At 28.5% G+C, this 24,547-nt stretch overlaps 2 protein-coding genes and 1 non-coding gene across 4 annotated transcripts; 2 read left to right on the forward strand and 1 right to left on the reverse strand.

Annotated features, from left to right (window-relative positions):
• Positions 1-2,819: 2,819 nt before the first annotated feature.
• On the reverse strand, positions 2,820-8,460 carry LOC123299110 (neuronal membrane glycoprotein M6-b). Of its 2 annotated transcripts, none has more exons than XM_044881345.1 (6): positions 8,389-8,460; positions 6,670-6,829; positions 5,857-6,016; positions 5,308-5,458; positions 4,635-4,783; positions 2,820-3,945 (listed from the first exon to the last, which is right to left on the reverse strand). In XM_044881345.1, the coding sequence occupies exons 1-6, from the start codon at positions 8,390-8,392 to the stop codon at positions 3,820-3,822; spliced, it is 750 nt and encodes a 249-aa protein (XP_044737280.1). In that variant the 5' UTR covers positions 8,393-8,460; the 3' UTR covers positions 2,820-3,819. The 2 variants fall into 2 exon arrangements, with proteins under 2 accessions (XP_044737280.1, XP_044737279.1); XM_044881344.1 differs by lacking the exon at positions 8,389-8,460 and adding an exon at positions 7,835-8,090.
• Positions 8,461-9,717: 1,257 nt separating this feature from the next.
• Positions 9,718-19,991, forward strand: LOC123299095 (C2 domain-containing protein 3). The gene is made up of 7 exons (XM_044881318.1): positions 9,718-10,019; positions 11,282-12,381; positions 14,438-14,725; positions 14,929-15,188; positions 15,257-15,415; positions 16,539-16,721; positions 17,009-19,991. The coding sequence occupies exons 1-7, from the start codon at positions 9,856-9,858 to the stop codon at positions 18,998-19,000; spliced, it is 4,146 nt and encodes a 1,381-aa protein (XP_044737253.1). The 5' UTR covers positions 9,718-9,855; the 3' UTR covers positions 19,001-19,991.
• Trnai-aau lies at positions 13,176-13,249 on the forward strand. The gene has a single exon. It is a non-coding gene; the product is annotated as a tRNA-Ile (tRNA).
• Positions 19,992-24,547: the final 4,556 nt, after the last annotated feature.

The following is a 24,547-nucleotide window of genomic DNA, read 5'->3' on the forward strand; positions in this document are numbered from 1 at the left end:
GTTAAGGTAATAAATGAGATTGATTCTATACTATATGAACCGCCTACAATTTGTTATTTTTCGTGAGAAAAACCGTATCTCTTCTCATTTATCTCCTTTTAATTAAACAATTTTCGAGCTTTGCTGACATTAAGACTTTAATCCAAGCATATTACGACAAAAAGCTTTTTTTTTTTTAATTTGTACATTTTTATGTCAAAAATGAAATGCATCTAATCCGCAAACGAGTTAGCCGACCATAACTCACTTCCGGATTAGTTAATTTGGTACATATAAAAAATATAAACTTCCTCATCTATCATTTAATTTAAACATGGCTCATTATCTTGCTTGCCAAATTTTTACATCCTCCATTTATTAGCGCCTTTCGTCTTTTCCTCACACTGTATAGTCAATAAATACGTATACGTTAAATCATCCTAAGTTTTATTACTATGTATAACATTACATGAGTAATTAAATATATTGACAAAGTGTATATAATATTCTCTTTAATGAGGATTGCCGTTAGAGACACTCGTAAAGTTATAGACGAAAAAATAATATAATTATAACTTTTCCAAGTGCAATTTATCTATATTAGATAATGGTATTTTATGATTATAGAAAAAAACGAAATTATACATTATTTTTTTAAAAATATGTTTTTTATTAATGTAATAATTAATACATTTTAAATATAAATATAACAATTTATAAGTATCAAATTTGTTTTAAAAAATTGTTTATCATTCAATCATCTACAGCAGGCCCCAAATGGTATCTTTTTGTTTAAAAAAATACAATTGATTCAGGAAATATGAAAAAAAAACTATTTGTAAATTGAATTAGTGTGCATTGCGATTATGAAATTTGAAATCGAATATCGATTTTTACAATTTTTATTATTGTCGCAGTTAAAGTATTGACATTTTTTCTGAAATAAACTATTATTTCTAGCAACTATCAACTTTTTATACGTATAAAATGAGCGTCAATTCAATGCAAAAAAATAAAATACAAAATGTTGCAAAAAACTCAAATACAGATGTTATTTTGAGAACCGCATTCATTAGAAAGAGCATAGTTATGTAGAGAATGAAATTCTAAGACGCATCTATAATTTCTTTTCATATTATAAAAAGTTCGACTGATTTCAAAAGATTATTAACGAAGCCCAATTTCGTTTATGGATCGGATGCAAAAACTGCAAAATACCTTTTTCTTTTATGATTTCGTCATCTCTATCACTCTGCTCTTCTAATATAGTATTTCTAGGATACCCCATATAGTTTATTTTAAATTTACATTGGTATTGATAAATTATCAAAGTGTCTACGATAATAAAATTTTTCTTTTCGAACACCTGAGATAATTCATTGTGCGATAATATTCATTATCATTAACGTTAGAATCTTGGTTTAGTCGGATCGATGTTTCGAATGTTCGTTATAAGAAATGTGACGTCGTTAGACTTATAATACAAAAACTATTAAATTGTGATTATAATTAAACGAATTTATTTGGCTATAGATGGACACCCGATAATTATTTACATCGATATGTAACCCCATACTTTTCCGATAAACGATATCGGAAAAAATTGTCATAAAATGTCATTCATATATTTTTAAATAGATATGTAATAAACTTATCTTACGCATAAAATGTTTGTAAAAAATAAAAAAGAATACATCTAATACAAAAACTGTTTTAAGATTTTTTTGGCATAATTTATACTAATTTAAAAAAATATATATTAAAATATTTCATATAATACTTCTGCATAATGATAAAATACATGTTCACATCTATTGAACAAAAAGCGATGCTCTTAATCTATGCAAACATGTATATCCATTATTTATTATTCTAGGAACCTCCATGCGCTCCAGTTAACGAATATAATGTACATGGAGGTTACTAGAAGCAAGTTATCACATAACCATTCCGCACTGCAATTTTCTGATTATTTTGTGTCATATTAAATTTTTTTTCTCAGGAGATTATAATTAGAATCAAAGATTCTTGATAATTAACAAGAGTCGAATGTGTTTGATAAAACGAATTACATACATAATTTTGAGGTGAAGTAAAAGCATAGAGATATTATAAGAATAAATTGCGCGAGCGAGTGCCTATATTAGCCATAAGTAAGAATATCCGCAAGTAAGAGACTACCGATCTACCTATCTCTATGTATCATTGAATGACGTCATCATAGAGGAAATGACGCGAAATTCTCACTGTTCTTTCGCCCACTGTGTATACAGAATGTCTTTTTTAAATTGATATTACAATTTAAAAAAGTGTATAATATATCTATGGGTAAAAAGCACACTCGCTTCCGTATGCGATAGCGTTTTTGACAGCTATAATTACGTCACGTTAAAATTTATAAAATAGGTTTATTAAGAGGCTACGAATTAACTGGGAGATGTTTCTTACATTCCATCTCTAGCAAACACAGAATGGTTTGTGATAAACTTAACTTTGTGGTTACATAAATTAAAAGTAACAAAAATTAAATACGTTTTATTAAATGTCGAAAAAATAATGAACATGGCTTTTTTGTAACTGTTTGTGCGTAAAAAAAAAATAAAATACACGTCTCAGTAGAACATGAAATTAAAAGGTGAATTATAAAGTGATTTAGTAAACTAAGTACGTAATAAAATATTGCACATTTGGACGTTGTTGCAATAATTTTGCGTATTTCGAGTACGTAAAAAAAGTTTATAGACATGATTCAAAAATCATTTTACAAGAAAATAATCGTTTTAACGTAATGTTAAAATTTTGCCATATCCATTATAAATTAAATTCGAAAAAAAAAAAAAAACAAATTTTGCCACAATGATTCCATTTAAACATCAAAATCGAAAAACTTATAAGTCCTCCACATATAAATATGCATTGAATGCAACTTTTCAAAAAAAAAATTTAAACGAATAACAAAACAAAAGGAATTCTTCAATGTACAGAGTACAGAATGAAACTAACGTCTTTTGTTTTTATGTATAAAATAGTAAATAGTGTTGGGCTGAGTAACTTTGAATAATATTAGAAATTGATTTATATAAAATAATTTATCAAAATGATTTATTCTTTGGTCTTTTATGATTAATTTTATACTATTGCTTTTTTGATCATAGCTAGTTCATCATTCATCACCAAGTCATATAAACGCCATATTAACATAAATAAATGTCACCATGACCTACAGAGAAACAAAATTTGACCGATTTCGTTAATTATTTTCAAGCAATGCAAAAAAAAATTTCATGGATTATATAGAATCGAAATAGGTCACAAATTATATAATTGACTTTCTGAATAGAATGCAAAAAACCTCATCTCGATCTGTCTTGCCCGAAAAAAATCGTTCTCAAAAGTTATATCGTCTCACCTATAATGTGATCATACCTAAACATTCAATGAATTTTGACAAATTTGAACGAAATGATTCAAATTTGAGTAGTGGAATTACTCAGTCCAACACTGGTACGAAGCACTTTTTATAAAAAAAAATATGAACTAGGTAACTGATTTTACATAATTTAATAAAGATTACATGCCATTTTATTAAATCATATAAAATCCAGGAGATTTCAGCGAATCATTTGTTAACACTACACGTCTAACACACGAAATTCTCTGTTTCACAGTAAACACATAATGGTGGATTCAATCATAGGTTGATAATATCTGAGATTCTTGGAATAATTTAATTATAACTACAGTTTTGGAATGTACTTTATATTTTCGTTGTCTGTGTAGTGTCGTTTTTTATTGGAATTACCAACTTTAATGATCGCTAAAAATCTCCTGGGCCGTATCCTAGAAACGATCTTTACTTGCAGCCAAATCTGGTTCAGCTAATATTTGCATTTCTTGTAGTTCCTGGAATTTTTCATGGTCCCGAATATGTGCGTAATTAGCAGAAAGGCACATTAAATAGTGTATCTGTATTAAAAATAAGAAATATATAATTAATAACTTTATATAAAATGGCGAAATTGATGATCCAATTTGAATTTCTTATATTTTCAATCGTGTAAATTAAACAGGGAAAAATAAACGCATTTTAATAATATCGAATGTTAGGCAATAGCCACAACGCTCAGTCTATATTTATAAATTTTTAATTGATCGAAGAATTTCCACCGATTATTATTAGATCAGTCTGAGGTTTTATTGATTTTTCAATTAAAATTTTCTTGGCATGTCACATATCCACCTCTATGGGTAAATAAATAAAAATGATGTATATTGAGCGAGGAAAATTTTCAGTTGATCCATGAGACACTACTCTATATCCAAAGCAATATTGTGATCATCAACATTATTGGGCTCTCCTTTTAAAAAATAATGAAAGGTGACCTGTGACAGTCAATGTTAATGCGTTCTAAAGTCGATCAATCTAAAGTTCGATCATCTCTAATACATTAAATAATAGATAATTTTAGCAATAACAAGCCTTTAAATGTATTTTGATATTAAAAACACATTGATTTTTCGTAATAAATCTTATAATGTCGAGCTTTTTTCATGAAGCAAGCTCGCGAACTAAACTTGTCTTTGCTGAAATTAACTACTATGATGTAATGAAATACTAAGATAAATAATAATGAATAATTGCATGAAGAACCTACCAAACTTAATATAACAAGCATGCTAGCTACAGTTGCTAAAATAAACATAACCTCTGCTTTCTCTACATAATCTTTACAAAATAATTTAACTTCTTGTGATCCACATACTTGCATGTCATCTGGCCGTGTATTTGCCGGAAACATAAAACCTTTAACAAAAATTTTAATGTTATAAATTTAATATTATATAAAAATATTTACTGTTGATCCCAGCAAAAAATATATTCATGTGTGTTAATCTCTCGACAGAAACTTTATGTAATTTGACCGAAATTTGTATTGGAATAGGAACGAATTTCTTCATATTCCATTTCAATTCAACTTTCTTAAATCAAACTGAGAATACAGACTATATATGAGTAGCAGTTTCTAAAAGGGTTTTATCATTTTTAAATAAATTTGATATTAATTGTTTAAAAGTCTGTTATATTGCATTATTTCATTCGATTTGGGTCGTGCATGGTTCCATAATATGAAAGAGTTCACATGCCAATTAAAGGGGTTGAAGTTTTAAAAAATTTAACTTTCTTCACCGACATGATTGGCAAATTTGATCCTGGAATATTATAAGCCCAAATTAACAAAATAAATTGTCCTGGTTTACTATTTAAGAGTATTTTCTAACAGAGCTAGAGATAAGTTCATGATTAAAAATTGTTACTAGATTACTTACTAAATTGTTGAAAATCAATACATTTTCGTAAACTTTGTACTTCTGGGAGTGTACACATTGACCAAAACATTGTAAATATAAATGTTACGATTACAAGGAAACAAAACATAAACATCCACAAAATTTGTAGCAAATACGTGATTGCCATGAACTAAAAATTAAATAGAATTTGTAAGTACATATAAATAACGGGTTTAAAATTGGATTTGAGAATACAGGGTGCAATAAGCCATACCGGAGTCTGAAATATCGACTTCTGTGCTTTCAGGTCTGTATAATGTTTTGTGTACTAAGAATGACCTTAGAATATAGGGTGAATCTTGCGGTCAATAGAAACGCGACACTATCTATTATATCAGATATATTTGGTGGCTCTACACACATTAAAAAATGTGTATTTTTCAACCACCTGATATATGATAATGTCGCGTTTTTATTGAACGCAAGTATATTTAGAATATATTAGTAAGATTGAAGACCTTTAATGCCACAACTGTTTTTCACAAAAACTTTTAATTTTTAAATTTTTTAAAAATATATTATACTAACCACAGCGCATGAAATTCGCCCACCTACACGGGTGCGCCAAGCTCTGTAAATTCTGTGGCGTGTGGCACCTGTTGCTAAAAATCCAACACATAAGATCATAAATCCTAAAGCGGCCATTGATGCTCCAATTACAACAAATACCATTTGAACAGCTTCCAGCCTTAAAAACCAATTATATTTTTATAGTCTACATTACTTGACCCATTAGTTTACAAAAATGGACATCCTTGTGGAAATATTTTAGATAAAAGACTTAAAAAGTTTTACTAATTCTGGAAAACTCTTCTTTTTTTATTATTAAGAGTCTAAAACTCTTTTCTCTGAAATATTTTCATAAGGGCAGAAACAAGACTGATTCTTTTAAGAATTAGGTCTATTTTTAAATGATATAATCCTAAATAATTTTTTCCTATAATAGTTTGTTTCAAAATTTATGTCTTGAAGTATCAAAGAACCATTTCGGAAGACCATCCACCAGCTCCATGAAAGAAAGAGAAGTCATCGAAAAATTTTAGCAGTTTATTGGAAAATCTGATAGGCAAGCGGCTTTTAAAAATCTATATAACGATAAAGTTATGGATTTCATCGATCGGCATTATCAGCTAATTATGGACCAAAATGGCCAAAAATCTGTACTCTATCGATCGATAAATGGATGGTTTCTAAATTAGTTCACATTATTTTGGATTTTGAAATATTCCCGTATTATATTAATTTTAAGTAATACAGACATGAGAGGAATAAAAAATACATTTTTTGAGACACTCTATTTGTTACTTCATTCAATAACGATGATAATCAAACAAAATTTACCATATTAAATGGAGATGAAATACTTGATCAGCCATTAGGACAGCAAGAGTTGCAGCTCGATACATCGTCCCGCAGAAAATTCCAACTCCAAGTAAGCACATAATTGTTGCGATCAGAGTCGCATACGGGATGCGTGTTAAACATGATTGACAACCACTTCCTATTTATAACATAAAAAATTATAATTAAAATTTTAAGTTTATGTACTTTTTATATTTTATATGGAATGTCCAGTGATTATCCCATTCGAAGGACACGTTGATAAAATCGAACAATAGATAGATAGAAATATAAGATTCAAAATAATCTATCTACTGACATTACTACATGGTATAAAACAAAGTCACTTCCCGCTATTTGTCCCTATGTATGCTTAGATCTTTAAAACTACACAACGGATTTTGATGCGGTTTTTTTAGTTGATAGAGTGATTCAAGAGAAAAGTTTATATGCATAATACATGCATGATATAGTAGAGAAATACTGATAATTTTAGAGGTTTCTAATGTGATGTCGTAAATAAACACATTTTTGTATATAAAGACATTCTGTAATATATTTAGTATCAGCATTGCACCCGTGCGAAGTGGGGGCGGGTCGCTAGTTAATAATAAAGGAGTGGCAGTTTAGATAACCTCCTTGCAAGCTTAAAAACATGTAGGAAAAGTGTAAATCGAATGACAGTATATTACTTTGACAGAAAAGTAAACTAATATGGTAGAAGCGTTAAAAATTAGAATCCAGATTGATTTTGTGAGCTTTTTTGATCCTCAATAAAAATTAATATAAACATAAATAATAATTTTTAATCAAAAGTGTTAATTGCTCCAAAAATTAAAATTTTACCCTGAGTCATCGAATTTTTCCTGAGTCATGACTGTATATATTTTAAAGCTTATAATAGTGTCGAAATATTGTATATTTAGCAAAATTACGTAATATTAGTTACGTATTAGAAAAAACGATTTCAAAAGGTTAGCTTCAGCTCTCATATAGCACCTAACTGAAGCAATTTATTAATATAGCAAGTTTCATTGACATATTTTGAGCCGTACTACACGTGGTAGAGCGTTTAAAAACTTTTTAGAGACACTCTATTTCAAAAATTTTTATTCCAGTTTTCGTCACTCAAAAGTTCAATATGCCAAGTATTATTCAAACATACCAACAGTTTTATCATTCCCAATATCAACGTCCCAGTGTATTGTTCGTTCTGAATAACGTCCAATACTATCTTGAGATTGATATAAACTTCGACGTTGAAGTGGCACTAACACTGAATTATCTCCATAAACTGTTGGTCGATAGACTCTTTCGTTTGACATTTCTCACTAATATTTTTTAACATTCTTTTCACGAAAAAATTATACGTTTTCTTTTAATGAACTTGCCATATAATATGATCTAATATGCATGCAATGTTTTTATCAGACTCAATTAAAAGTCAGAGGTACTTGAAATAAAAAATGAATCATTTTTGATTCTAAGTAAATTTTATTACTCGAAATTGATTATAAAAAATTTATTTTTCACAAGGTAAAAAACTATTAAGTAATAGTTATGTTTGTCTTTTTCTAATGTTAAACTAGATTAGATAGTTGAATAAAGTAAGATATATCAACAGAAAAAATGCACGCCCCGCCTTCTTTATAATTATTCACAGGTTGTTATTAAAAAAATATATATCTAATCAAAATTTCAGATAAGATAAGAACTTACCCATTTTTTTATCCAAATAATTTAAACAGTTCAATTAATTTAGATGAAAAAAAATATCGTTGTAAACTTTAAACTGTAAACAAAAACAATGAATTTTTAAGGTGAATAATCCGTTGTAGACAATTGCATCTTAGCAAATTAACAGAACTTTCTTTAAAATTTATAGAGCATAACACAAAAGAAGCTTTTCTTTCTTACCAAAAACTAATTATTTTATTTATTAATGAAAATACATTTTAATACAAAAAAATTGTCGTTCGCAGTCGTTAGATTTTAAAAACCATTTTCACACGTAAATTTGTTTACGTTGATTCAAGTCTCTTAAAAAGGTAGACTGAGGACCAGAGGCGATGGTCGGTTTGCATTGGCTGTGTGCAAAAGTAACAATTGTTTGTCGATGAATAATGCATTTTCACCATAAAGGGTCATATAACTTTCTAATTAACTGGAAATATTATTAAAATTTTTATTATAAATAATCATAAAATGAATAGTAAATAGATAATCAAATTTGGATATCTTGTTTTAATTATATAAATTAAGGTAGTTGTGTTGCTATAATCTTTGGATTATTTGCTCGATAAGAGTAAATGAGCTAGCAGTGAAATGAGGTATAATCTGGGCAATTTCGATTTTAAAAGCAAAATAATTTGGTTTCATAAAAAGAGTAATATATATTGCAAGTATTATACTTTGGGGAATAAGTGAGATCGTAAAACGAAGCGGGGGGAGGGGGAGTACTGCTGGTAATTTACATTTTTTTACGCCTCTTTAAAGCTGTACGTGTAAAATATTTCAATTTACATTGAAATTATCTTATAAACGGTACAGTAAATCGCCTTCAAATTTTAGCTTGGCCCATATTGTGCATTTAATTACTTATTTTCCAAGATTGGTAAAATTAATAGCAATCCCGGAACAACCACCTTAATTTGAAATTTATCTTAATTTTGTGAAACGAAACAAATGGTTAAATAAAACTGATAATCTAATATCTATCTCAACAGATCACAGAAAATTCAGTATTATCTTGGATACAGTTTAGGTTGTGTTTTTCCGGAATTTGAAGAGAATATATAAGAAAAAGTACGGAAGAGTTCGAAAGGTTTGATGTTTATCGCAAAAATATATAAAATCGTAGCGTGTTTCGTGTCTATAATGTGCGCATCTCACAAATTACCTACTAAACATTTTTGGCTATTATTTCTAGAATTTCATTTTTTAAAATACCATTCGATCATCATAAAAATACTTTAGTTTTGAACGCATCCCATTAATAGAAAACTGTTTAAATGTCAAACTTGTTCTTTAAACGCAAACATTCTTTTAAAATAAAAAGACGCAAGTTCGTAGGCGTTCGTACAGAACAATTCTATTTAAATATAATTAATAATTATGCTTAATTATAAATTGGCTAATTTAATAAAACAAAGATGATAAATGTTAAATTAATTTGATAAAAAAACGATGGTTGATAGTTTTAAACAATCATTACCACCGAAAGTTGTTGGACCAGTTCATGGTTATTTGGATTTAAAAATTGATCAAGTTGTTTGGACGCGACGTTCGAATTGTGCCGTTAAAATTAAAGTTCATTGGTGGGGTCAAGATAGTTCCGAATTTTTATTCAGGTAATTAAATTTTATTTACAAATATTGGTTTTGTTTTGTTTATTTGTCCTCCCAACATGATATATTTACATGACAAATCATATTTGTAGTACGGGGCATGGAATAAGTTTTATTTGGTTTTATCATTTTAATTATTGAGCAATTGAGATACTAATATTTTTCTCAAGCCTATTAACTAATTTGAAATTTAGAATTCTGATAGAATCGCAGATTTGCAGAGTCTCTTATCCGTTCTCTGTAGTTAACTCGAACAATGTGTTCCTTTATCTCATAGTTACATATCGGCTTCGAGGAAATGTATAATTTAGAAAAAAACTACCCTTAAAAATATATTAAAATTAGGCTGTAAGGACCATATGAAATATGTCACCAAAATACGTTTTAGTGAAACAAAAACCTGTACTTACAATATTTTTTAATTAAAAACTAATATTTTCATCAATTTAGTTTTTCACAGTTTCCACTGAATTTAATTAGTTTTCTTGTCATAATAGTGTACATACACTAACAAAGCAAATTAAATAGAGCTTTTAAAACAGAGAGCTAAAAAATAAACTTTTATAGAGCTTGTAAAACTAACTTTTTGTGTGTAGCTTGTAAAAATTGCTTGTGTTTGCAATCATTTAACTGGGTCAATGCAAAAAAATTGCAATTTCATGTTGTTTTTGACACAGCCATATCGAACATAACTCCCTTCTTCAAATCCAATTTTCGGATATTTATATCTCCCACACTTTAGGACTTATTTTTAATTTTGGTGCAAATCAGCAATCACCTATCCAAATAAATATTTGGAAAAATTTAGGAGAGCTTATACATCTTTCTCTTTGTTGGGTGTAAGAAGGTTGAAATTAGGTATAAAATGCCAGATAAGAATTCCCGGTGGGCCGACAAAAATTCAATTACAAAATATGTTTTACACTTTTAGAGCATGCAAGTAGTTTAAATACTCGAATATTGAATTCCTAATTCAAATTTCATTGAATTGCGTTTAAAAGCTCGTTTCAGAGCCAAGCTTAGTTGCTTAGAGTCAAAAATAGGCTAACAAATACGTCTGACAAAGATTGAAGTGCGTGGCCACTTAAATCCTTGATAGACGAATTCGTTTATCTTTTTTTGCACTTTGTACCGAAAGTTTACGCGACTGGCCTAGTTACTAGGAAAATATATTAACATGATAAAACTTACTCTCAGAATTATTTTTTTTGTATAAGTACATAGTTGATATTATTTTGGTTTTTGTTTTTGCAAATTTTTTTCAGGCTTGGAAACAAACATGAAAAAACTTTGTATACATACACGATTCAAACCACATTTAAATTATTTCGAAATTACTTAATGAATTGTTTAGGACTAACGTTGAGTGTGATCGATGAACAAATGGGAACCCTAATTGGAGTTTGTGTTTTAAAAAACTTACATTTATTAATTGTTGACGAAACACCACACGAAGATTTATATCCAATTTTAAATGAATACGATTCACAAATCGGTCGGATACAGGTCGGATTTCGTTTATGTCTTTTATCAAATAGTCAATCGAAAATTGTTAGTAAATCGTCTGATTCTCTACCTCGAGATCATTGTTTAAAAGTTAATTCGTTGGATAGTCAATTTAATTCAAGCGATAGCGATAACATTGTTAGCAGTAAAATTGTGCATAAAGTTTTGAAACAAGGACAACGACTGCGTAATGCAATGGTGGAGACAATTTTGGATAATGATCCATTTAATAAAGATGTTTACAATCCGGTAGTTGCGCCCAAACTTGATAGTCAACTATCCACGGCACGGAATCAATCTGAATTCGATAAAAACACTCGAGTCTTTGATTATTTAACGGGTGCCAATGTTTCTCCACTTGAAGAGGAACAAATTTTAAATACAATTCGTACAATTTCCCCTGCAATAAGTATGATCCAATTAGCATCAGATCTTCATTTTCAAAATACAAATGAGATAATTACACAACGTGAAAAACCAGTTGCTGCCATGAATCCAGCATCGCAACCACAAACGTCGAACGTTAAAATTAGTACTGACTATAAATATGAAAAATTAAAAAGCATTTCACAGAAATCGATTTTAACAAATAATGAAAATGAGAATAATTTATTATCCTTTGTTGATTCGTTTAAAGTTTACGTTTACACGTTAAAGTTTAATTCAGCCGGTTGGCGAAAGGTTTTTGGGTATGATAATAAAAGTTTACTTAGTAGAGCACCAACATTTTTTGTTGAATATGTTCTACCGCAATTGTTAAACGAAGATTCACTCAAACAAAATGAGAAAAAACAAAAAGTTAATTCCAATATTGTTAATCGGGCAACTCGATTTTGTTCGAAAAAAGTTGTTCAGGAAGGTAATTAAATTTGTAATTGTTTATTATTATTAAATTGTCAGGAATCTAGATCAATCATCTTACGACTTTAAATCGAAATGTTTTATCCAGAACTTTTGACATGCAGAAAAAATGTAACTAGCTGGCCAAGAAGTTAATTAGTTAGGATCTTATTTGTCTTACTGTTTATTAAGCTCTTTAATTTCGATAACTTATCGATAAATGTTAGGTAAATTGAAGTTTTTATAATGGCAAAGTAGTAAAATAAGTTTTACTATCACTTTTCACCTGATAATTTTCTTTTAAAGTTCTAAAATACAAAATTATAAATTAAAATTGATAATTTTCAAATTTTGCATTTTAAAACATTAACATTTCGGTAATTATTAAATTAAAAAATTAGGTTTGTTGCAAGAGTTTTAGTTATCCTAATAAAATTTGAAAAAATTCCAAATTAAATATATTAATGGTTACTTAAATTAAAGATCTATCAAGCGCTTGTGTTATTCCACATTTATTGCCATAATGTGATATAAGATGAAATGAACAATGAGCAAAAACGTCGAAAAATGTACATGTTTACATTATCACAGTAGAATCTACATTTTGAGATATCGAAAAATTCTGGATAAAAAATTTCTGAAAATCACGTTCTTTTTAACATACAAAATTTAAGGCCATCCGGCCAAGATTTTGTTACTTTACACAGAATTACTGAAAAATACATAAATGAAAACTACGATTTATTTGTCAAAAACGGCAGATTCATAATAGTAGCTAAATAAAATATGTATTTTATGAGATTACGTTCAGCTGGCCCATTAGCTCAGTTGGTTAGAGCGTCGTGCTAATAACGCGAAGGTCGTGAGTTCGATCCTCCCATGGGCCAATAACTATTTTTAAATTTATTTATTTTTAAAGTCTATCATTGATCCATTTATACAAATTTACTATTCATTTCATTTTTTGTGGCACTTTCATTCAAAATTTTCCACTTTACCACTATCATTCTTCTTATCTATTTTGTACACTTATCTGAAAAAAAAACCAATGTGGAACAATTCTGATTTATTAATAAATGTTTGGCAAAATGCCACAAAGTTTTTACGTACATGTTTAAGATATGTATAAAAATCTGTTTAAATGTTTAAAGCAGGGGTAGGGATTGAATTTTCGAGTTAGTTTAACTCTTAGATAACTCATGATCAAAATAGGTATTGATATCCGTAGGAACTTAAGATAGGAGAGTAAAAATGTTTGAACTCTTGATTAGGTCCAATTTGATTTCAGAATATGATGTCCCTCTATCAAACTCGACAATTTTGGTTTAAGTTATTTTTTATTGACGAGCTATTATCCATTATACACTAATTTATAGAAAATCTAGATGAGTTAAAAATAAGTAGAATATTTTTGTAACTCCTCTTGTTTAACTCCCGAGTAACTACGAACTACACTGTGACTATTCGTTCTGAGGTTCAACGCAAGGAGCGATACAGTAATGACATCTTTCAATTCAATCATTCAAGGCTAGGATAGGTTCCGATTCAAATTAGAATTAAACTCCGATTAAATCCTTGCTAGAGCAATGTATGTTCTCATCGTCATGAAAACTATATTTATAGATTTTATCTTCAGATCTCTACCCCTGATTTAAAGGCAACTGACCTTTGTGTTCGATTCTAGAAATTGTTCTTTTTAATTTCTGTCAAACTTAAAGTATTCTATGAAACAGATATTTTAATATGATTCTTGATGTTATGCCATAGTTTTTCCGAAGTAACGAGCTTTTTATAAAAATTTTTTTAAATTCATGACACCTGTTTGATACGATGTAGAATAAAATAAACGAATCGTAATAGGAGGCCTGTAAGAATTTTTACTCCCTTACCACCTCTGATGATCAATTGGGTATAAAAAATAAGGAACCTATAATACTTTATATATTTCTCTTGTATTCACCACATTGGTTAATTTTTTTGGGATTAAGTGTGTAAATTCGACTCATCTGTATAACTTAAAAGTTTATAAACATTGAAATTTTAAATTAAATGACGATTTCTATTATTTTTTATAGTAATACACTTTAAACAACAATCTATACACAAAATTGTAAATATAGAATCATTAAATTTAAGTAATTTAATATTGGAATTAAAAATATTTAGTCGAAATGTAAGTCAGCGTGGTGCAACACCCATAGGAATAGCCAAAATCAATTTATCTGATATCATTGATCAAGAAGATTTTACGTGTGATGAAGAGCTAGTTGTGATTGATACAAATAAACCATTAGGTATTGGAACGTTAAAAGTACGTTTACAATTTGGTTGTGATAAAATTCATTTTGGAAAAGAATTTATAGGTATTAACTTTAAAATCGTTTTAAATAAAACTGCTATTCTAGAGAAAATATAATACCAGAATAATTTTTACGAATAACGAATTTATTATGTTAATAAAGCTTGAAACTTTTCAGACCACTCGCATAGTACGCTCGGAATAGCAGTTAAAGTCCTAAACAAATACTATTTTGAAATTTATATAACTCAAATAATAAACTTTTAGAGGCAATAACTTGTGAAAAGGAAAATCGAAAACTTTCTAACTGTGATTCGATAACAAAAGACCTACACCCTGGCGATAATACACATTTGGAAACAAAAATAATGAAACCAAATTCAAATTTGCATTCAATTTTATCGAAACCAATAACTGTACCGCCAAAAACTAAAACAATAACAGTGCCACCAAAAGAGGTACCAAAAAAATTTACCAATTCAATTTTAAATGAATATCAATTGGCAACGAATTTTGATAATAACACGGTAAATACTAATGACAATTAATTATTGACTAATTTACATAATTTATAATTTTATATTATTCTTTGTAGTTAAACTTATTACAATGTTTAATTTATATACCAGAAATACATTTTGAAACGGATTATCCAAAATGTACATTTTTAATTTGTCGCGCATTTTGGCGGGAAGATACTACTATTAGTAAATTATATTATCACACTCAACGTGCAGTCTATCAATTTCGTGAGGTATTTTCTATTTTTTTTTTGTTGTTACAATTTTTATTACAAACAAGCGCAGATCTAGAGAGGGGTCTTAAATTTCAGGAAGTCAACTATTTTATTTTCCATGATAATTTTGTTCTGAAGTTGTTTTGTTCTTTTTTTGTATCTATGGATTCTTTAGAGTAATTTAAACCCAAAAAATTAAAAAATACAGCTCATTTTAAATGAGTATTTTTCGTGATATCTCCTCAATCGTTCCGAAATAAAAGCTTTTGTAAAAGATTTCTCAAAATCTCACCTAATCGTTAAAAGAACACTTTTTTATATTTTTTTTATCAAAAATATCATACATATCAAGTTTTTTGTGATTTTCTAGATTTTTTCAAAGAGGCCAACCTTAAGAAACAGGCAAAAATCTGAAAAATTATTTTTTCTCCGTTCTGGATAAAATGATTTCTTATGTAGAGTAATTTTGACCTGTAAAATGCAAAAATTTGGTCCATTTGACTGACAATTGGACATGTAACTTTCGATATGACGCTTAAAATTATAAACGAAGAAATTTTAATCGATATCTCAGAAACTTGTTGTTTAATCGCAAAGTGTCAGTAGGTCACGAAAAAAACTAAAAAGTAAGAGCATGGAAATTATGAAATTATTAATTACTCAAAAAAACATCCTAAAAATTTTCAGTATCGGCGCTTGTTTGTAAGTCACTAAGTATAAAAAATTAAGTAATCTAGGAAAATTAAACATAAAAGTTTCGGCATTTAGAAAAATTGGATACCGGCTGCTTAGTATTACAGCTTATTAAATTTTATATTAATAGGGGATTGGACTAAATTTTTTTTTATCACTTCAGATGAAGAATTTTCACTTCACGAATAGGAAAGTGAAGTACGGTATCCATTAGAGGTGATTGAAGATTGAAATAACGTTTTTTTAATGTTTAATTTTTTTAGATTATAATAGCTTTTTTTTTTATTAATTAATAATTCCCAGCATCTTGTCTGATTATTGAAACTTTTAAACCCATTCAACCAAATGAAAATATAAAATGATAGTACCAAAATTATTTGGGCTAGCAGAGTAGCACCTTACATTAGCAAAAATTGTAAAAATTATTATTCTTTTTCTTTTGTTTTAGATAATTCCATTACTTTACAATTCAGAATTTTTATCTCGAACCAAAAACAACTATTTGATTGTCGAAATTTGGGAAAATGATGGTAATACTGAAAATTTCTTAGGAATTTGTAAATTACCATTACATCAATTATATGTAGCGTATCGTGATCCTAAGGTTGCGTGTCATTTAGCAGAAGCGAAGGTACTTATTTTAAAATAACATCTTTCTTAAATTATAAAAGGCAGATATTTGATGGATTTATTGAGTATACCAATTCGCTAGAGAGGGAAAAAATTTTTAAAATTAATTATATATATTTCTGTCTTATAAATCGAAAGAGAAAATAAACAAACTTTGACTTAACAATCTACAATTTGTAAACACAATTATTTCCTAACAAAGAGAAAAAATCGGCATTCCCAATTCTTTTCTAAAAAATTATTGTTAATTTTTCTTAAAAATAATTTTGATTTCTACTTTGATTCTAGCTACCAGTAATCGCATTTGACGGTTGGGAAGAAATAATTCATCCAATTTCACTAAATCGTAACGGACAACTGCAAGCTCTTTTAGCTGTAGGTACTGAAAGTCAAATAAATTTTCTAGAAGTATCTCGTGGTATAAATGAACCGAGTGTTGGCAAAAGAAACAGTTACAACGAATTCAATCGCAAATATTTAGCAAAACAAACTCTATCCCATAAGAAGAGTGATGTAGATAATTTGAACACTGAAATTAAACAACAGGTTTCAAATAATACTCAAACAAATCAAAATATTGAAGATTTATCGAAAACGGAGAAAGTGATTATTACTCAAGCAAACCATAACGTTGAGGAAGCCAGGGAATCTAAAACTGTTGAAGAGTCTGCAACACAAACAATAGATTTATCAATTTCGGTGGAAAAAAAGGATAAAGCGATACAAACATATATTACACAATCAACTCAAACAGACTTTATTGAATCAGAAATGGAGCCAAATAAGCAAAAATCTTCAGAAGGTAATAATAATCCAAATTTAACGAAATCGAATCTATTAGAATCATTTATGGAACTTGCTAACAAATTATCATCACCAAATCAACAAATAGATCAAAGTGCTCAAGCTAATATTCCTGTAGAAAATAAATCTACAGAAATAGATAATCCAAAACTTGAAGATACATCAAAACTTTTTGAAATGTTGCAAAAAGCACTTTCGAAATCTCAGCCAACACCAGAAAACAGTACATTTAGAGCACATGTCGTTATTGAAAACGCTGTACATTTATCGATCCGTCGACGAAGAATCAAATCAAAAGGGAAGCATGCTAAAAAACATATTGAAATAATGCCAACCACATATGTGAGTTTTGAACCGATACCAGAAAAAGGTTTATTATTTACTTCAATTATACCAAAATGTACAAATCCACGTTGGAATCAACATTTTGAATGTCAAATACCCAGAGATATGCTTTACGATGATCAAAAACGTTTAATATTTAAAGTATGGAATAAAAATGGAACAGATTATACACAACCAAATGTTGTTACTGATTCAGTTATTGGATTTGCTGCTTTAGATTTAACAGTTTTACCAGCTGGTTTACCAAATATCCAAGGATGGTTTAACATCATGGATTTCACTTCTCGCTGTAACGGACAAATTAAAATCAATGTAACTCCTCTGGAGGATATTTCAAAGAAAAATTCCAATGCTTCATCTGTATTTATTCCACCACTGTCAATTCCTACACCATCCCCACCTGGGGATGACCTTTTTGAATTAACACCATCAACGTCATTATTAAGTAACACTCTAAAACGAAAATTCACCGAATTGGATGAAATTACCGAACGGCTCAAACAACGATTAATGGATGTAACCAAAAGTGACGAAGACAGTGATAATAACAACGAATTCGAACACGATTTGAATACCGAACCACCGACTAATGAAGAAATGGATGATTTTGATTTTACAAAACTTGATTTAAAATTGAATACTTGTCCCCCAAATACAGGTGTGTCGGCAATTAGTGTGGCAGATAGTGGCTTTATGGAATCAAAAGATTTAGAAACAACTTCAACAATGGATATGAACGATATTATTGATAAGAAAATGAAAGAAAATAAAATACATTTCGATGCATTGTTTGAAAAATTAAGTTTACATATGAATGAAACAAATTTACAAAATAAATTATTAGATAATATTAGTGAAGAGTCCACAGAATCGTCATCTACAACGGATTTATTAAGAAATCCACGTAATAACCAAAATGAGAATCCATCTGTGTCAGTGTCATCGATAACTTTGAGCAGTGGTGATCGTCATTTGGCGGATGCTAAACTTTATGATCAATTTAATAGTGAATCAGATTTAAGTAGTTTTGATTTGAATTCTGAAACGATACTTTTGAATAGAGAAGCACCAGAGGGTGCTGGAAATGCATCCTCAGAAAATTTAAACCAAAGTACTAAAACAAAAAAATAAATATTAATTTTTCAAAATTTGAAATGTGAATAATCTTAGTTGCATGTAATTGTAAGAGCAATTCTATATTAAGATTCTCATTATTAAGATTATCAGATCTGTATTTGTTGAAATATTTAAATATTATACAGGCTGTCACACAATAAACGCACAAAGGAAATACAATGATTTAAAAAAAAACTAAACAGAAAAATTCTTGGATTAATAAAAGAACGAAAATATTGCCTTTTATTAGTCACATCTTATTAAATTATTCGTGGAATTATTTAGTGTTTGTGCGTACATAATCCAAAACTACTGAAGATATCGAGAAATATAAATATAAGAGTGAAATCATTATCATTTCTAAAAGGGTACAGCAATATGTAATACATTCCTGTAAATTTGCTAAACATTTGACAGCGAGTTAATCTGCACAATTAAAATTGTAAATCTAAGTCTAATGTTGATTTGACAACTCATTTTATCGAAGGTAGAAATTTGAGACACTGAATCGTAAAACTATTTTCAACTTAAAAAGTTGGGGAAATAGTTTTAGATTTGATAGATCAAAAGAGAATAAAATAAAATAAAAATGTGTTTTAGATTTGATAGATCAGTTCAACTTATTTGAACTCACGTCATATTTTAATTGGTAGTTATACCGAGTGCTTTTAAATGAATGTTCTGTAATCAAGGTAGGGGTAGGGTAAGTCGCAAAAATATTTTTGCATAAAAAAGTATGTCATCAAGAGGGTATAAAGAAGAGTATGTTTTTATTTGAAAATTATTTTCAAAAATTCATCGATTTCGTTATTTATACGAAGTGGGGTGTAATTTATTGACATCTGTTGCTTGGAAGGAGAGTGTTTCTGGACACATATTCCTTATACCAAAGTGCGTAACCTATTACCACCTTGGTTATTGATTGCTTAAAAACACTGTGTATAAAGACTTATCGTTTCTAGTTGTAAAATATTGCATAAATTATGGCATTATTAAATACATTCAAGTAAACTACAAAATATAATTTTTTTAAAGCTATATATAAATATTTGTTTTAAGTTATAAAAATTATTTGCATTTTATTAAAGTACATGAATATGATAATAACTGTGACAGTAAAAAGTTTGTACTTAATTTAATATTATAAAATAAATAAATTTTATTATTATTTTAACAAATTTTCTTCAATGAATAATCTTGCTTCGCAGAACTATCTTACGAATAAAATAAGAAATCAACTAATTTAAAGTTTCTAATTTGCACTTACAACTTTTTTAAAACTTGCTATGATGGGATCGTTTTCGATGCTCTTAATTTTTTGAAAATAAAAGGTGATTCAATGTCATTTGTGTTTGAAGAATAAACATCGTTCAAATGTCAACCACGGATCTATTTACAAGATTCTTTCTATTCGAATTTTTATCTCCAAATCATCAATAGCTATACTATTTTATTTCCATCTCTTGATCAATTAAATCAGCTTTTAGCTTGGCTAGGGCCTTTGGTACTTAAGCTCTCTGCGCTAGTATACGGCTTCAAGTCATCAATGCTATACTATGCTTGATCCTGCTTAGTCCGCCCGTTAAACACAAACCTTACTTCCATTTCTTCAACAATTAGATGGCGTTCGGCCCCGGGGCTGGTTGCTGAGTATACTAAAAATTTGAAAAGCCAATTATGAACAGTAACCAAAACACAATTTCCAATAACTTCTGATTCTGATATTTGATAACTTTTTTTTATAGATTGTTTTTAAAATTTTTGAGAATTTAAATTTAATTGTTCGAATCGGTCAAGCTATTTTTAAGCTTTAACCAGACTAACGAACAGTTAAATATTTGTTTACATATAGAAATAGATAGATAACGCTTAAGTGGTAGCAGAAAATCGTTTTCCTAATTATTTATTAATAAGCTTGAGCTTGTAAATATCATCCAATAAAATCAATAATTGCTACCAAAGAGTAATAAGGTATAATGTATCGCTTTAGTTACTGTTTAAAAATTGAAAACGGGATTATACGTTGGTTATTGCAAAAAATACTCAATGTATTATAAATATTTATTTTTCTACTTAAAAACATCATACAATTTTTTTTTAATATAAAAAGCACCTTTATTTTTTTTTAATAAAATAGTAAATTCTTAAAATATTGAATTGGAAACAGATTTATATCACCATCATCTTAACTCATAAACTTCTAACAGCATTTCCAAACCTTTCTAACGGTAAACCGATAATTTAAAAAAAAATCTTACAGCCAGATTTTCTGAATATTAAAAATCTTATATGTTAATTGCCGAAATTTTTGCCCCTTTAAATTAATACCAATCCCAAATCAAACTTATGAGTACTATTTTTCATTAACTTCGTATATTACGATAAATAACTTTTTAATGTATATTTTATATTGATGAGTTCATTCAAGACCAATGAAAATTTAACACGATTCAATATCAGATAATTCAAGACTTGCGAAATGCTGCTATTAATGTCATATTATTCAAGGCTATTCGGAGGCACATTTTATTTGGATAATTTATCACTTATTATCGAATAATAAGTATTCACAATAGGAAGTTGATATTACATATTTGTTTAACTTCAGATGCAGATTATTAAGCTGAAGAATTTTTTCAAGTATGGGTAAGTGAAGTTAGTTTTTGTAAATACTTAGAAATAAGTGAACTAAGGGCGTTTAAAATTTCAAATTATACAAAGCGGGGGATATATAAAGGTGGCGTCATTTGTATATAACGCAAGTTACGTATTGCCTGTAGTCTCCGTGCTGGTAATAAAATTACTGCATAGATATCTGAGCTGGTTATTTTGGGCTTAATATAAATAGTAAAGTCAAAGTTCTTCAGATTTTTCAAGACTATTAAAGGGCACATTTTCAACACATATCAGCACTTAATGTCTAAACAAAACGTTAGAAATGCTTTTGAATGATCGCAATTATTCGATTAAACATCATTTCAGGCGGTCTCGAAACGTTTGGCCTATCTATAGATTATTTTTATTTTTTCTTTAAAAAAAATAGATTTACAATTTATGGGATGCTAAATGTTTAGAAATCGGCCACTTTAAAATGCTGTTTTATCGGTTAATCACGGCTAATGACCCATATCGAATTGATTGTTAATTGTATAAATTAATATACGAATAAAGTCAAATGTATAAATATCGAGTGATCAGTTTAACGCTCCACCCTTATACGTATTTAATCATTTAGTAACAACCAATTAACTTTTGATTTTCTAATGGACCACTATATTTTTTTGCAGATTACAGTACTTGTATTTTCTAAGAGGGTGTACCACAAATGTCCTTTGTTTAATAACAGTCTCTTAACAGACAAAATTTTTGCCAAATAATATTTGAAAACCTCGCCAGTGAGACGCTAAGCTTAAGATATATGTCAGTTTTTATAATTTAAGTTACCGAAACTTGGAAGCAATGCAAGTGTACTCAAAATGTTAGATTAAAATTTACCTAATACACACAGTGCTTTTTGGATTATAACACATTAATTGCATAAAAGTGCATAATATATGAATAAAGTAGTGTGACTATAATGGCAGAATTTGATGCGGTATTTAGAAGTAAACGATACCGTATCTTGAAAATTCATCTTTTGCCAACTTGCAATTACTTGTAGGATAGTAGGTCCGTAGTAGAACGCTACAAAAACAGTTGTATATTCGAGTTTTTATCTAATTTATCTCTAAAATAAAATAGGTTGAATTATTAGATATTCGAAATTGACAAATTGTCTTAAGTAACCTCAGATTATTGAATGGCGGCTACAAATTAACTGGCAAGGGCAAGTAAAAGCCACCAGTATAATACTAAAATAATATTTTGTACAAATATACGTATTTACGAAATAAATTTGAAAAATTTTGTAAGAAGACTTTTCTCAATACCAGGTCTTCAAACCTGATTTAAAACTGAAATGACTTAGTTATTTGAATTAAAACTACAATATAATTAAAATATTTGGTTTATGAATAGGTTTGGCCGAAGTACTTAGCAGCGTAAAATATAATTTCAATAATTTTGATTGTTTCATTGATTTTTCACACCCAATTTGTTTAATACTAAAAACACTATAAATTTAAATACTTTTAAAGCTCATTACTTAGTTTGCCCAAACACATTCATTAATTTTAACACTCTCACTTAAAGGCAAATTTAGGATAAATCAAAAAATCATTAGATATGCCACAAACATTTGGTAATCGGTATTCGGACCATTTGGCTACTTTTCAAATATTTATATTCAAGTGAATACTATATACTACTCGGTCAAATATCGAAATAAATAGATTTATTACTCAAAAATGTACTAATAATACTTTAATGCTTAAAATCTATGGGTGTGAGTTATGATGAAAAAAAAAAAACTTTCCCAGCGATTGTTAAGGTAACAAACGATTATGCTTTTTTAAATTGACAATGAAATTCAAAAAATAACTGTTATTAATAAAAATGCTTTGAGCTAAAAATGTTGGGTGTATAGGCGCACATCTTATGCAGACATTAAACTTGATCCAGGTTTTCAAGTTCAATGAAAAGTTCACTCTACTCCATAACTGTTAATCGATAGATTAACACTTTAAATTAGCAAGTTGTTATTGATTAAAAAAGGAACATATTTTGTTCAAAATATTTTTCCGCAAACCGTACAGACTATTTGCCCAAAATTGTTTTTTCGTATCAAAATTGTTATTTCTTATAATTGTTTCTGCGAAATCTAGGCATTCTTTGAAAAAAAATTCCAATAAAAGTGATTTGTTTTTCTATAAAGACCATTTTTGTTCAAATAGAATGAACAAACGTACAAAAAATTAGAGTTTTTGCTATCAATTACTGTCTAAACTATTCGGTTTACAAAAAATGTTTGCGTATATAAAGAACAACTTTCTAATTTAAAGCATTCATCTAATGTTCGTCAGTTATGAATCGGAGGCGCCGCATTGAGACAACTCGTGGTCTGTTATCTATATACATAAATCCAGTAATTATAGTAAATAAATTCAGTGAGAAGTGTATTTATGTATATCCATGAATATACCGAGAGTGTGGCCGATTATTTGGTAATCGGATATATCATTAATTGTGGTATCTCTAATAAACATTTTATATTAACTTTGTCGTTTATTATTGCTTCTTCTACTTATATATAAACTCAAAATGACATGTTCATTCTTGTTTTACAGACCTTTAAATACACGTTTAATTGTTATCAAAATCTACACTACCGAACGAGCCCTTCAATTTAAGATAAGTTAAGCCTGGTCGACCAATTATGAATGTTATGAGAATGCATATTTAGATATCCAGAAATGTAGGAAAAACTACCCTTCGATTTCAATTTTTGTATATAAAAATATTATTATTAATTTTAGTGCAATTTCATGAACAATTAAAAAATAGTAAAATTCTTTCGCAGGTGTTTATTGCGAATAATAAGGTATGGCACAAACATTAAAATGCTTTTATCTATATGGACCATTCTTAAGTATAACGAAACACAAAAATGAACTCTGGCATTTT

The sequence above is a fragment of the Chrysoperla carnea genome, chromosome 4, assembly GCF_905475395.1.
Source record: "Chrysoperla carnea chromosome 4, inChrCarn1.1, whole genome shotgun sequence".
NCBI classification, from domain to species: domain Eukaryota; kingdom Metazoa; phylum Arthropoda; class Insecta; order Neuroptera; family Chrysopidae; genus Chrysoperla; species Chrysoperla carnea.